Here is a 15,192-nt window from a genome sequence, read left to right as displayed (position 1 = left end):
AAAGTTTTGTAGTTTTTGCATTTCACTTTCCATCCTGTGGAAACTACGACTCAATAGGTTAAATGGTCACCCACTTCTAGTATACTAGAGCAGTAGAGACAGGTGTTTTGAAAGATTTTTTGTTTACTCGTATATATCTACGCGTGTGCAAAAGTTCTTCAGATAATACAATAACTATTCTTTATTGCTTAGTTTTGATATGAACGTTGGCAGTTTGGACATGCCATTGTATTTTCTTATAATTTTTTTGTTTCTGGTCTTCTTTCTTGTGCATACTACTATGACCAAAAAATAGTAAGACTTTGTTCATAATTTTATAATTCTTCTTTTATTCAAAGTAATCCTCCTTGTTCCAAATAAACTTGTACCAACGTTCTTTCCAATTCTCGAAACAGATAATAAAATAAATTTCCGAAATAGCATTCAATGTATGTACATAGCAATTCACGACCCGAAGCGGTCGTTTGAGTTTGCTGAATAGCCAGAAGTCAGACGTAGCTAGATCAGGTGACTACGGCGGTGGCGAGACGATATTGGTTGACAACTCACGAAGAATTAATGCAATATGTGACGGTGCACGATCGTCGTGCAAAACCCAAGAGTTGTCGGCCCATAACTCAGCCCTCTTTTTACGAATAGATTCGCACAAGCGACGCTAACACTCAAATAGTAATCCTGGTTGACAGTTAGCCGGTCGGAGAGAATCCGGAGTGCACCACACCGTGATAATCGAAGAAAATTGTCAACATAAACTGGATTTTAGACTTGCTTTGACGTCATATTTCGACTTCGGGTCATCTTTGACGTGATATTCGGCCGATTAATCGTCTGTTTTCAGGTAGTAAGCATGGATCCAAGACTCATCGCCAACGTTTCATGACATCCCGATAGTCAGAAAGCATTTTTTCACAGACGTTAACACGACGAAGTTTAAAAAAAAATAATTTAGTGATTTTGGAACCAATCGTGCTTTCACTTTTCTTAGGAACAAATGATATTTCAAAAAGGTTTCACTGATCCTTCGGATATTTCAACGATGCCAATAAGATCTCTGATTGTTAAACTTCGATTCTGAAGCATCAATTACTTTACTTTATTGACGTGTTGATCATCAGTTGATGGTCTTCCTGTACGTCGACTGTAAACTGTAAAATTGATATGAAATTTGGCACTAGTCTTTTTTTCACTTAAGAAGTTGTTCCTTTGTTGGAGTCACCGATATTGCATCTCTAAAGCATATAGGTTATTAGTAGAAAATTCTGCCGGAAAGTATGTTCAGTGCTAAAGATACGAATGCGTGATCTAGTAACATACACGCTTCTCGATTTCCATTATTGTTTCTGCACGCAGTAAATTGTTGTTACATATACTAATATATAAGTCTTGGAATGATATAATCGACAACTACCTAGAATGAATTGTTGAGTTCACCCGAAGTTAAGACGGTGAGAAGCAATCGCTAAAAGTTCGCGACGACCCCGAATTTTATTAGTGCAAATATGCTCACTGACCCTCAAGAAGGTTGAAGTAAGCGCGGAAAAGATGACGAATCCAGAATTATGAATTGAAAACAAATTTATTTGTCAGCGAATTCCATTGCTTTTGAATGTATTTGGCTACTCTCAAAAGTTTTGAAAAGGGTGCTTCAGTGAATTTTAAAGACTATGCGAGCTCTGAATATTGTGTTTGGCAACAATCTTCATCGAGTTCCTCAACTTTTCTGGCCGCCTAAGACGTTCGTTGTTTTCCAAATCTAAATAACCACTATAAATCGTGCAAACCACTTCAGGCAGGATCGATCAGCTAGGGCATGTATAGTACACCAAAAAATTTTAACCAACATACGATGATATGCTCCATACATCGCTTCTTGGAAAACCCCAGGAATATAATTATAGATTCAATACATATATAGGTATATGGTAGAAATATAAATGATAACGTTATTGTGCCGAATTATAGATTCAGCGCCGTAGTGATGAGGCCCTGGAATCCTAAAACGTCAGCGAAAAGAGACAGCCAGAACCAACAGATGCTAGTGGACGAGGAATTTATTCATTCCAGCATTAACACAGTCGAGCTAATGCTAATGCCACTGTCGCAGGAGGAGAACTAAATGTGTCTCCACACAGGAGCTCCTGCGCAGGCTGAAGGAGCAGGATGGTGAGAACAGTGAGTGACGAAGACCTGCCACTCATAGAACGAGTCCTGTGACCTCCAGCGCCAGTGCATAGAAGTTGCCCGGATGAAGCTACACCACACGATGGCAATCTATTGATCTAGGAACGATGGACCTTAAGGGGTAAGAAGCCTCAATTCGAAAAAGCCAAAGTAATTTGGGATATCTCAGGCGAGTGTGTAGTAGTTAGAAATGATTTAGATCTCTTTTGCAATACAGAGTTTCTAACGCAGGATCTTGTGGCGGTGTAGGTGAAGAACAAGGAAGGTTCTGACTTTGCATCGGCCTACCTTCCAGGGGAAACAGCCACAGCTGAAGAAACTCTTGGACAGATCATCTTGTGAAAACTTAATAAAACAGAGAAATTAACTCGAAATGATAGCTTTAAATTAGTTTAATATTAAAACATTTTATTGAAGAACTGTTAAAGTGCCTCAAAAGCAACGAACGCACAATTTTCCTATAATTATATAATTTCATTCAGGGAAGCGTACTTATGTACACGTCTGTTTCTGTACATAAATATATTACATATTTCCTTTGTGCCTTTTTGTAGTTGTTGTTATCGTTAAGGGTTGCAATAAATTAATTAGAACGCACCGAAGAGTAATGTGCAGCGTATACCGTTTGAACGGAACTAGGTCAACGTCATTTTAACGTCAGAGTGACGCTTAAATTACATTTCAAAATAATTACATACATATTTACTCACTTTCACAAGGAGTACACTTGAAAATATTTGAGTTAATTTGCTTGATTGAAAGCGAGAAAAAAAAATTAAGCAAAAATATTTAAAGGAAAATCTTGATTATTTGAAAAAAAAGGAAAATGGAAAGATATGTATGTTATGCAAATATTTACATACATATATTGGAATTAAGTGGTATTTTAGTTGTACTAAGTTAGCTAAATAGCTCATTGATTTTAATATTTTTTTAGAAAAAAATAGAATTTCTTTTACTGTAGGAAAAACATTGTTTTTATTTTATTTTGGGTGTACAAACATGTGTAGATGAACACACATATGTATGTACTATACATATGAACCATCATTTAAACGTGGTTTAGTGCTATCGCTTGCAAAGTAACCACAATCACGCATACTAAACCGCCGTAGTTAGCGCTTCAGCCAACGTTGTTGTTGTATCGTTAATAAACACTTTCCAGCAACAGTTCGCGTGTCGTGTTAAATTGTGGCAATTTCAATATATATTCACTACATATGAGCATATACATACGTATGTATCTTACATACACATGCAATGGACCTGGCTATAAATTCACTTGACACAACATTTTACAAACTACGATTGTTGTTGTTGGGAGAAAAATTTCTTTGCTATTGATAAGGCTGAAACTTAGGTCATAGAGCTATTTTAAAGTGTTATACGGTTATTCATTCCACTGAATCTTTCAATATTTTAATTCTAAGTTTAATCCGAAGGATTTGAGAGCAATTTCAGTTATACTCCACTACCATTTGATTGCTGATCTTAGGTAACGTATACGCTGTTTATAACCATGCACTTAGCGGATGGTTCGAACTTGTACTTGCAACAATTGGACCGTCTGAAGGTAGCCGCTCAGAAGCGGCCTGTTTTAGCCAAGGGCGAGAGGACAGCACTAGGCCACACACATCGATGGTTAGAGTGCCGGGATCTTGGTTTGAAGGCCAAATAAGAAGCACTAAACTGTTAAACTACGTTTGTCAAATATGTTTTGAAAATTTTTAAATTTTATTTCGGAAAATTTAATAAAATATCTTACATATTCGGAAGGAAGGACTACTTCAGGCCAATAAGTTTTACTTCCTTCATGGTAAAAGTGATGGGAAAGATTGCGAAGAACTATGTATATAAGATCGAAGGCGCACTGCTATGTACCAACACACAGCTGAACTTGCAAGGTTGCGATATGTGTCAGTCTAATAGTAGATCTATCAGTCTAATAGTAGATGAGCTCCTTAAGCTACCCTCTAACCATGGGATTCGGTGCCAGGGGTACGCCATTGAAATTATCAAAATGACGCGAGCTAAATTTGCGACATGGTTCAAAGGGCCTTAAGTCTAGCGAAGGGATGGCGCAACACGGTAAGTTAAATATCAACTCGTCAAAAACAACCGTCGTCCATTTTACAAAGCGGATATACTTTCCGGGCTTGGGGCCCCTTACACATTTGGCAGGGAGTTGGAGGGGTCTAAAGATGTCAAATTCCTAGGCCTCACATTATACTCAACCTTACTGAGGAATAGGCGCGTGGAATTAACACTGTCCAGAGCCATCAAGGCATTCATGATACGCAGACGCCTAGCCAGCAGATCCCGCGCCGGCAAGCCAGGAGCGATTCCATGCTCGACCTACTACTATCTAGCAGGACTATCCAGAGGTCTGGCCGGATAATAGGGCCGGAACTGTGCATTGTGGTGGGGCCGCACATCATAAAGGAGTTGAGAGTGAGGAAAGAACAGCGCTGGCAGCAGGCAGCAGGAATGCAGGAATGCACCACTACAAGGATACAAACTTTCAAGGTTTAGAGATATTATCAGCTTCAAGCGAGAAAAATTCCATCTAATTCATGCAAGTGGACAGGGATCACATCACCTCAGTCGCATCCAGCAAGCTCCTGAAATCGTTCAGAGTGCTGGACCTTTGCGACCATAAATTCAGTATGATATAAAAACCCTTAACCTACCTTAACATTAAAAACTTAAAGTAATGAAATTAAAAGATAATCAAATATTATACAAAAATTGCAAGTCGGCTATGGGAAAATGAAATACTGACGTAAATCTTTGGTTGCGAAAAGATTTATAATATTTTCGGCTTTTATTCTTAAAGTTTGACCGGACAAAGGAGGTTGCACCTAGTAGGGTCTACATAATCCAGTTGTTAATTTTTATTTCTCATTCCTCAAAAAGGAAAATATTTTCTGCTGTTATAACTACAACTACAAAAAATTCGTTTCCTTCTCGTATAGTGCCACAAAATTGTTCATTTAGGGTGAGAAACGAACTAAAAAAAAGTATTTAAAAAATATTATTGAAATTCAAAATTATTAACCGCAAAAACGCAGTTTTACAAAAATACCAAAAAAAAAAGATGAATTCAGCAAAAACTGTAATCGGTTCGATATACTATACTTAGATATCCCCGTTTCCAGCATCTGTCAAATGGGACGATAAGCGACAACAATACGTACTGAAGGAGTCTTGGAAAGAATACCGCTCTTGGAAAGTTTTAATTGAACATCATCACCTTAAATGTCTAATGCTACAATCGTTAATAACGCTTAATGTAAAGTAGCTTAACCGAATTGCCGAAGCAGCAATAATTTGCAAAAAGTATAAACAAATTTTTGCATAATGTAATTTAAATCCCACAAAGTGAATTCTGCATGGAATTGCAAGTTTTCGACAGTTGGCAAGTTCACTGGCTTTATGCCAACCAAAAAGAGGAAAAAACTCTGATATGCTCATTAAAATTGTTGCACAAAAATAGTAATAATAAAATGAAATTACAAAATGAACTGCTATGAAGTTCAGCATTTTTTTTTTTTTTTTTAATTTTCTACTTACATCAGCGATTTTTATTGCATGACCATCCTGTTCCCATTTGCTAGCGATTTGCAGTGTTTCCGCTGTCTTCTGCTGTATTGTCTTCGAGTCATCCAGCAGTGTTAGTTCATAAAACTCTTGGATGTCTGCAAATGAAGGAAACCAAATTTTAACACGATTCAGCAGTGACAATTAAAAAACATACAATTTAATTATGGATTTAGTACATACATACAAAAGTACATATTATGTATAATTACAATTGACGAAGGGTAATGTTCGGAGAAGAATTAATAATCACACCAGTAAAGTTCTTAATGTGCACTTTAATCGAAGTATAGTATTAATATATTTGAGGAAGCTCTGACTCACTAATCGTTTGTCGATCGAAAGGCCCAACAGCCAGGTTGGCAAAATTTTTAATCAAAAAATGTTGAATTAATAATGAGATTTTCAATTTATACATAATTACAGTTTTTTATTTATTTATTTGTTTAAAAATTAATTTAAAAAATAAATAAATTTGTAAAACAAAAAAAAAATATTTCTAATTTATTAAAATTAATTTTTTTTTAAACTAGTAATTAATTAATAATTAATTTTAAAATTATTTTTTTTTAATAAAAAAAGATAATTATTACAAATTAAATTAAATTCAATTCAATTACTATACCCTGCTCTAAGTAGATTAAGTTTGCCACAGTGCTTGAAATTTCAAAAATTAATATTTAATTTGTAAACTAATTTGTAAATTAAACATTTTTAATTAATAACTTAAAAAAAAAATAATAATAATAAATTGAAAGAAAAAAATAAATAAAAACAAATTAATTAATAATTTTAAAAAATTAATGAATTTAATTATTAAATAATTAATTAATTAAATTTTTTTATTAGTTTAATTAATACTTTTTTTTAATTTTGAATTAATTTGGTCTTATTTAAACCTTTTTAACAATTTTTTTTTTTTTGTTTAAAAATAAAAACAATGTTATACCCTGATCAAGGTATATTGTTTGCTACAGAGCTTATAACACTCAGGAGGAACGGTCGGATACCCTAAAAAAAAAGTGTACATATACAAATAATCCACTGAGTCGATTTAGCCATATTCCTCTATCTGACGTCTGCCTGCCTGTATACACGCTAGCTCGTAGTTCCGGTTTTGAGATATCGATCTAAAACTTGAAACTTTTCCTTTTAGCATGAACTATTGTCCAAAGCAACGTATAATGCATATTTTTCATACTGGTGCACTATAGCATATATTTTCCATACAAACTGGCTGATGAAAATTAAGTCCTTGTATGAAAAGGTTATTATAGCTTTTTAAATGTGTAATGGAGAGAATTTTACTAATTTAGTGGGAATCTAGAACATCACTTTACAATTATAGACTCTCCATCAAATCGTTCGAATTTGATTTTTTTGTTTGTTTGTTGCGTTTATCAAAAATTACAAAATTCACATTTTGCATATCTGCGTTTGAAAATAACAAGTCCTCTTGTTTATTATACTTTTATCTTTTCTTGTTACACACTTATGTAAGTGAGAATTAACAGTTATCATATACATATATATACTAGCTACAGCATGCAAATCTAAGAATCAATACGATAAAATATGTCACTTTAGCATACCATAATTACTAGTTGGTATAAAAATGTTTTATAAATAACTTAACGATCCAGGTCCGTGCAGCTCTGCGCCACGCATAACCCGCTCCTAGGAAACCGTATTGAGTGGTGGAAAAGGATTCTGCTTGGACACCACCAACTTATTGTGGCTATATGAGATGTAGCCTTTAATTTTGCCCTCGAAAATCAAATTCGCTACAATACAATGTGTCTCATCGATACTCATATCGGTCTCGCCAACAAATTGCAGCGCCGCCTGAAATGCGCGCAAATCCAATTGATGTGTCTGTTTGATTATATATACACGCTTGAAGAGATTACGATAGACAATGAACTTCAATTTCTCAACCAATAAGTAAATGCCACATTTGATAAAGAATATCTCATGCCGTTGTATAACTTCATCGAACTTGCGTACATTGCCCTCTTTTAGCGCGACAGCAAGTTCATGAAACTGTAGTAGGTCAAAACGTTCGAGATTTTGTTTCTTTGGCAAATATCCAAGTAGCATCTTTACCGGCACTAAGTAGATCAGTATGAGACGCTTGTTGCGTGGAAAATTGCGTGGTGTATTGCGCAGGGCGAATGAAAGAAATTCATCAGCACTCTTGTAGTCGGAGTCGAACATAGCTTTGCGACCTACAAAATATTTGTATGTAATCTGCTCGGGTAATGGGAAGGAGTCTTTGAAGTTGCTGCTATCAATGGCGCGTATCAATGGTTTACATAAATGCAATTTGTTGATGCGGAAATACACCTTAAATAGCTGATTTACCAAGTTGAGCATGCCAAGGCGTTTGGTGTCGTCGTCAGAAGATCTGCAAAAGTAAAAGAATATCTCACTTTTTTTTTTTAATTTATATAAATTATATGTACCTATTATCTGCGGCGCAAACACGGAAGCAGCTCATTAGGCAGTCGGCAGCCTTTTCAAGTATTTCACCTGGCTTACTACTACTGCCAAGATCCTCGCATTTCTGCGCTAATATACGCAAATCCAAGCAGGTCGTGTACATAATTGGCAGGCACCAATTCTCCTCTTTCAACTGTTGTAGCATTTTAACAACAGATTGTATGCATTGTGACTGCTGACGATAAGCCTGCATGAAGTCTCGCGCTAATATTTCAAAAAAGAAATGCATTAAGCACATATGTATATAAAGTATGTCAAATATATGTCCACTTACATTCCATGCCCAAGTAGTAGAGCACCTTCAGATGTGCGCACACTATTTCATCAATTGGCGGATCGAGCATACGTTCAACTGTATTTTCTGGGTTTTCCACGTAGAGATTGCGATTCATTATATGTTTGTCTTTGAGTGAAATGAAGGAAGACAAGGAGTCGCCATCTGCAGCGGACCAAGCGCGTTGTACACCACTCAAATAGTTTTGCAAAGTACCAAACATTTTGCTACCTGCAAATTAAATTAAATCTCTATATTTTTACCAGCCTTATTGCATAGTTATAAATTACTTACCTCTCTTTTTAATTTGTTGAATAATTAACAATTTTTCTATTGAAACCCGGCAAGTAAAATGATATTTGCGTGCAAACTTCTTTATACACTTCAATTGACAAAAGCACAGAGAGAACTGTCAAAACGTGAGAAAATCGATAGGCAATGCTGTGTTGCCGCACTTACTGAATTTGTGTGTCATTTGTTACAGTTTTGAGTAACGTTTTTTAATTAATGTGAATACTAATATTAATAATTTTGTTTTAAAATTGTGCTCTTATTGAAATTGTATGTCTTATTTTATTCAGTTTTAAAAAATTAGTAAGAGATAGAAATAATTTAATGTTTTGTGTAAATCAGTATTGACAACACTGCGCAGCTATGATTGCACTGCCTTGCCGACTTTGCTGACTGCTGCCGCAAATGTCAAATTCGAATGAAATTGTTTTTTGTGTGCCGTTGCTTATATTTGCACACACATTTTTATTACTTAAGAGAAATAGTTTGGAGGCAATTGTTTATATGTACTCGTTTACCACCCAATTTATTAGAACACTGCATATGGCGTGTATGTGTGTAAGGGCATAATGTATTTATTTAGAGTTTGCATTCTATGACCGCATCTATGCAGGTTTGCACTGTTATACAAATATATGTAACTGTAGATACTTCTGTATATACACACACACACACTCACACGTTCATATATGGTCTTTTCGAATAATATTTTAGCTTAAAGTGATGCTTTTCGACAAATTGTATTTCATTAAATTGTTTGTTTAAATTGTGCTTATTTATTATTAAAAATGTACAGACATACCTATACATATACATATGTACATACATATGCATATTGTGGAAATGTTTCTTGTGTACTATTCAAAAAATGCATACATACATACGTATGTATATACTATATTTAGCACACAGCAGTTTAAAAATATGTAATTGATTTGAAAGTAAGCCTAGGACGACGTAACGTTACTCTGTATGTTTAAATATGTACATACAAATATTTTCAGGAATGCATTCTTCTTCAGTACAAAATAACTAAAATTTATTTATAGAATGACCTCAAGGTTGTCAAAAATGGAGCCGACGAAAATTGCTCTTAATATTTTATGGTTGAATCTCTGTTGATCAAGACAGATGCAGAGCTTTTATGATACCGTAGAAAAAACCATTGGTAAAAGTGTTGTAATAGAAATATTGAAACATTTTAATCAATCTATAAAATCCTTTAAGCTAAACTACATTTTATGATCACATATAAATACATACTTACAAACATATATACTATACTATGCATACAAACTCATACAGTACTTGTTCAAAAAATTACGAAAGAAAGCAAAAATTTAAAGCTGATTCATTAAAATTAAAATATGATTATATACAGAAATATAATAATTTAAGTTTAATGTATATAGCATATAAAAAATATTTTTTTTCTAAAATACGCTTCGATATTGCAGGAATATTTATGTGAAATCGAAATATTTATATAAAAAAACCACACAAATAAAATACTTGGCTGGGAGCACACTTTAAATGGTCTTATTAAATTCTTAAAAGTCTTATTAAATTTTCTTAATATAAATTTTCAGTTTTCACATAAATATTCGATCAATCTCGAAGCGTCGTAAAAATAACTTTACTTCATTCTTGAGAAGAGCACTTAACTTTTGGTTATGTTTTAATTAAAAGGCATTCCTTTGCCTGAACTGTGATATAAACAAAGCAGAAAAAAAAGCAAATACACAAAGTTATGCGGCTTCAAATGAATACAGATGAACGTACATATACAAATACAAATATAAGAAATGTGAATGGTATTTAAAAAATATTCCTAAGAGCTTTTGACTAAGCTAAGAAAAAATTTGCAAACAAATTTCTTATTTGAGTTTTGCAAGAGCTTTCGTTCGCATATTTGTTAGGAGAGTGATGAATCGATGAAACATATTTGCAGATGTAGAGACTGATTTTACTTTAACAATATATTGGATCGGAAAAAAGCGATGGTGTATGTATTATTTGCAATCGAGAGAAGGTAGAGACTTCCAAACTGAGTTTATTTGATTTTTTGAGTGTGAAGAGTTTATCGATAGAGTACATTTGGCGTTTGGGAGAGTCTACTTCTGTCGCTTCATTTCACTTGATAGCGCTTCTCCATTAAGGAAATGTCCTGGAGTCCAGCATGTGTATTTTTAAGGACATATTACACCCCGAACGGGTGATCCAAGGAAAGTTCTTTTTTTTTCTGATGGCATTTTTTTTTTTGACAGATCCCGTCGCGTCGTGTCAAGCTGTAGAAAGACTGTATTTGCCGCACTTCGCTCAACTTTTGGGTGACATAATCGGCCTACTAAACGTGCTATTCGCCATCACTATCACCCATCTTTAGTCCTAGCATTCAATATTGGATAATATTCGACCGAATAGACCACATACATTGCGCAGTGTAGAAATAAAGCCGATCACAGCAATTCGGACAGACGTATGGAACGAATGTTCTTAAATTAAAAGTGTACAAAATACGGCTTGTGCACGAACTGCTGGCGTTCGATCTTCCCTAGAAATGTTCCAAGAAGATTCGACATTTTTGAGCCAAATTTCGTTTAGCGATGAGGCCTTTTTCCGTCTTTTTCAATGGTAAATAAACAAGGAAAATTGTCGCATTTGGCACGAAGAGCAACCTGAAGAGATTCAAGAGCAGCCATTTCATCCAGAAAAAAAACAAAGGTTTGGTGTGGTTTGTGGGCCGGTGAAATCATCGGTCCATATTTTTTCAAAAGTGATGCCGGTGAGAACGTTACTGTCAATGGCGACCGTTATCGCGCCATGATAACCTACTACTTGATGACTGAAATTGAAGATCGTGTTCTCGATTGGCCACCAAGATCATGCCGTTAGACTTTTTCGTGTTGGGATATGTAAAGTTTAGAGTCTGTGCGCACAATCCCGCTTCGGTTCAAGCCTTGGAGCAAAACAACACGCATGTCATTCGCCAGTTACCAGTCTAAATGCTCGAAAGAGTCATCGAAAATTGGACTTAACGGATGAACCATCTGAGACGTAGCCGTAAAAAACATTTGAAAAATATAATAATAAAAATAAATAAAAATATGATGACAATAAACATTCTCCATTAAATTTGAAGTTTTTATGTTTTTTCTTTGAAAATCGAATATGGGTCACCCTTTATAACACACGAAAACAATGGGTTCAACATCTTAATACCATTCAAATCACTACAAATAATTCTTCGAGCATTCGAGCACTTGAAATATTTTGGAACTGTTATTTTTCAAAATCTATAGTTTCAATTTTCTGCCTTTCCGACACATTTCATTTCAAGTGAATAACTCAATCGAATTTGCATGTATGTGTGTCTGTATATACTACATATATATATATCTAATTTCTTTTATGAATTCAGAATCACTAATTTGATTAAAACAAGTCATGCGCCAACAGAGATTTCTTTAAAAATAACTTCAAGTGGCACAACTTGAAAATGAGTCGCTACACGGTTGCGCCTCAAACACGCCACAGATCTCCCCCAGTGCATAGCGACAGCCAAGGGCACTTAAGCAAATGCATAATAAAGCTAATGTACAATTAAAGGAATAATTTGTATGGTGTTACAGTTGCGCTTATTACCCTTTTTTTGCATTACTTAGGCACCGAGTGACAGCTTGTTTAAAAATAACTTACGATACAGCACCGCATAGCATACTCGAGAGTCCGTTGAATAGCGGCACTGCAACGTTGAATGCTTGAAATCTTAGCCGAGTGTGCTGTAATTGCCAATGAGCGACGGTTCTGCCGTCTACTTCATCCCGAATAGGAAATTGAGCACAAAACTGACTCTATCACGGCGTCCTCGGCGAAAGTGGAAGGAATTGCATATAAAGCAGAAGCATATCTATGTACACTATGCTTCATGTGAACTGCTTTAAATGTCTCCCTCTCCGAACATTAGAATCGTCGTTTTTAATAGGTGTACGCCATGACAGCTGCACGGGAACCTGTCTCACGACTATGAAATATACCTCTGATGTCTCTTTCATTGCCTAACACATAGGCGGCCGGCACATTAATGGCATGGCAAGAAAAAATCCCTTGAACAACACGCTTGAATAGGCGCGTACCGTCCACACTAACTGGTTGGTTGATATTGATAAGGACACAGAGCGTTGGCTGGACTATAGGCGTGTGTGTATAGCAGTTGTATCCACAATGACATGCCTTCATGTACATTGGTTAAACATATAACACCGCTGGAAAGTAAATATCTACATGTAATAGAATTATACAAGCGATGACTAGAAGTACATACGGGTATTACACGAGGGTGGTCTCAAAAGGATATGAAATGCGTTTCTTAAAACTAGATTTTACAGACTAGGGAATAAATATTTTCAGTACACCTTTTATTTAATACTATTATTTATGCAGATAACCAAAGCGTGGACAAACGTCTGAGTAGGTTGATTCCAAAACAATTAAATTTTATTTAGATTTACGAAAATTTAAATACGTCTTCTTCTAGTGAACAAATGTTGCGATCGCCGTATGAAACCAGTAATTATGAAAGCCCGAACTCGATATTCAACTCTGGGGAAACTCCCTTTTTCGTTTTGAAATGTCTACTAAGGATAACTAATTTCAAGAGAGAAAGCGGCCAACGAAGGAATTTTTTAGACTATCAAGTATTATTTCTTCTTTGCCCTACTTATACTTATAATTGATCCAAGTAGAGGTACTTTTTTAAAAAAGCCTATTTTGACAGAATACGTGTGAGTCGTGTCAAGTTGTCATGTTAATCTTGTTCAGTATTGTTTAATATTTCATAATGGAGAAACTTACTCCTGAACAACGTTTACAAATCGTTCAACTTCAATACGAAAATTCACGTTCTGTAAAGATTGTGTTTCGCCCACTTCGCTCAAAATATGGTCAACATATTTGGCATACTGAGCGTAGTACTCACAACATCATCATTCATCTTGAGACCCAGCATCCATTATTGGATAATATTCGACCGAATAGACGACGTCCAGCACGCAGTGAAGAAAATTTAGCAGCCGTAGCTAAGAATGTACACGAAGATCGTAGAGATTCGTTTCGGCGCTGTTCGCAGCTAATCGTATGAAACGACTTGGCTCACTTTACGTCGATATCTTAATGTGAAAGTGTACAATATACAGCTTGTGCAGGAACTAAAGCCACTCGACCTTCCCAAGCGACATCGCCTCGCTCTATGAGCACTTGAGTAGTTCCAAGAATATCCGACGATTTCGAGCCTAATTTTGTTTAGCGATGAGGCCTATTTGTCTCTTAATGGGTATATAAACAGCAAAATTACAGCACTTGGGACGAAAATCAACCTATAGAGATTAGAGAGCAGTGATTTTATCTAGAAAAACAACGGTTTGGTGTGATATGTGAGCCGCTGGAATCATCGGTCCATTACTCGTAACCGTCTATAGCGATTGTTATCGCACCATGTTAACCGACTATTTAATGCCTGTCATCGAAGCTCACGATCTCGACGACGTTTGTTTTCAACAAGACGGCACCACTCCCCACACATCGCTTCAATTAATGGATTTATTGCGCAAACACTTCGGTGAGCAGAGAATTTCACGATTTAGGCCGGTCGATTGACCATCAACACTTTTTCCTGTGGTGATAATGTATGCGGGTCTATGGTCTATGCGGGCAATCTCGCTTCAGTTCAGGCCTTGGAGCAAAACATCACGCGTGTCATTCGCCAGTTAACAATCGAAATACCTGATCGTGTTATAGAAAATTGGACTCAGCAGTGGACCATCTGAGGATTAGCGGCGGTCAATATATGAAACAGATTATATTCAAAAAATAAATGCCAAAGTATGTTCTTTCGAATTATAATAAAAATTTCTCAATTTTTCTTTTTTTAAAGTAGGCAAACTCGTGATGGATCACAATCGCCAAAAGGCTTTTTTAGCTAGTAAACTTTTTGGTCAGCCCTCGTGCATATACATATAATATGTTTATAGAAATGGACATCTAATTTAGAGTTTTTGTTCGGTTGCACGTGTGCTTAGTCATGACACACTTTCAAGGTCCCTACCTAATGCCTAATGTTTACATTATGAAGTCATTCTACTGTGTTATGCATGAAATGTATTGAATGGGCAATCATAATCAGCAAAACAGCTAACTTTAGCCTTTTCATACAAAGTAATTGTATACTCCTGCATATACTATACTATATATAATATATAATATTAATTTTGATATGTGAATATGGATAAATGATTTCAGGCATGATTTATTCATGAGAATAAACGACAAAATATGACTCTAATCAA

At 35.4% G+C, this 15,192-nt stretch overlaps 2 protein-coding genes across 14 annotated transcripts in view; both read right to left on the bottom strand.

The window, feature by feature from the left end:
• LOC108974917 (disks large 1 tumor suppressor protein) overlaps nucleotides 1–15,192 on the bottom strand; it is a 105,263-nt gene that overhangs the window by 80,620 nt on the left and 9,451 nt on the right. For all 13 annotated transcript variants that reach the window (XM_018943031.1, XM_018943027.1, XM_018943035.1 and 10 more), the window contains exon 3: nucleotides 5,755–5,879. In XM_018943031.1, coding sequence (XP_018798576.1) covers nucleotides 5,755–5,879 — 125 coding nt within the window. The remainder of the gene's footprint in view (nucleotides 1–5,754; nucleotides 5,880–15,192) is intronic.
• On the bottom strand, nucleotides 7,214–8,944 carry LOC108974919 (PCI domain-containing protein 2 homolog). The gene is made up of 4 exons (XM_018943040.1): nucleotides 8,852–8,944; nucleotides 8,558–8,788; nucleotides 8,247–8,487; nucleotides 7,214–8,188 (listed from the first exon to the last, which is right to left on the bottom strand). The coding sequence occupies exons 2-4, from the start codon at nucleotides 8,778–8,780 to the stop codon at nucleotides 7,459–7,461; spliced, it is 1,194 nt and encodes a 397-aa protein (XP_018798585.1). The 5' UTR covers nucleotides 8,781–8,788; nucleotides 8,852–8,944; the 3' UTR covers nucleotides 7,214–7,458.

This window comes from Bactrocera latifrons, unplaced genomic scaffold, assembly GCF_001853355.1.
Source record: "Bactrocera latifrons isolate USDA-ARS-PBARC rearing strain unplaced genomic scaffold, ASM185335v1 scaffold_6, whole genome shotgun sequence".
Classification (NCBI taxonomy): domain Eukaryota; kingdom Metazoa; phylum Arthropoda; class Insecta; order Diptera; family Tephritidae; genus Bactrocera; species Bactrocera latifrons.
This window is presented reverse-complemented; position numbering and strand designations above follow the sequence as displayed.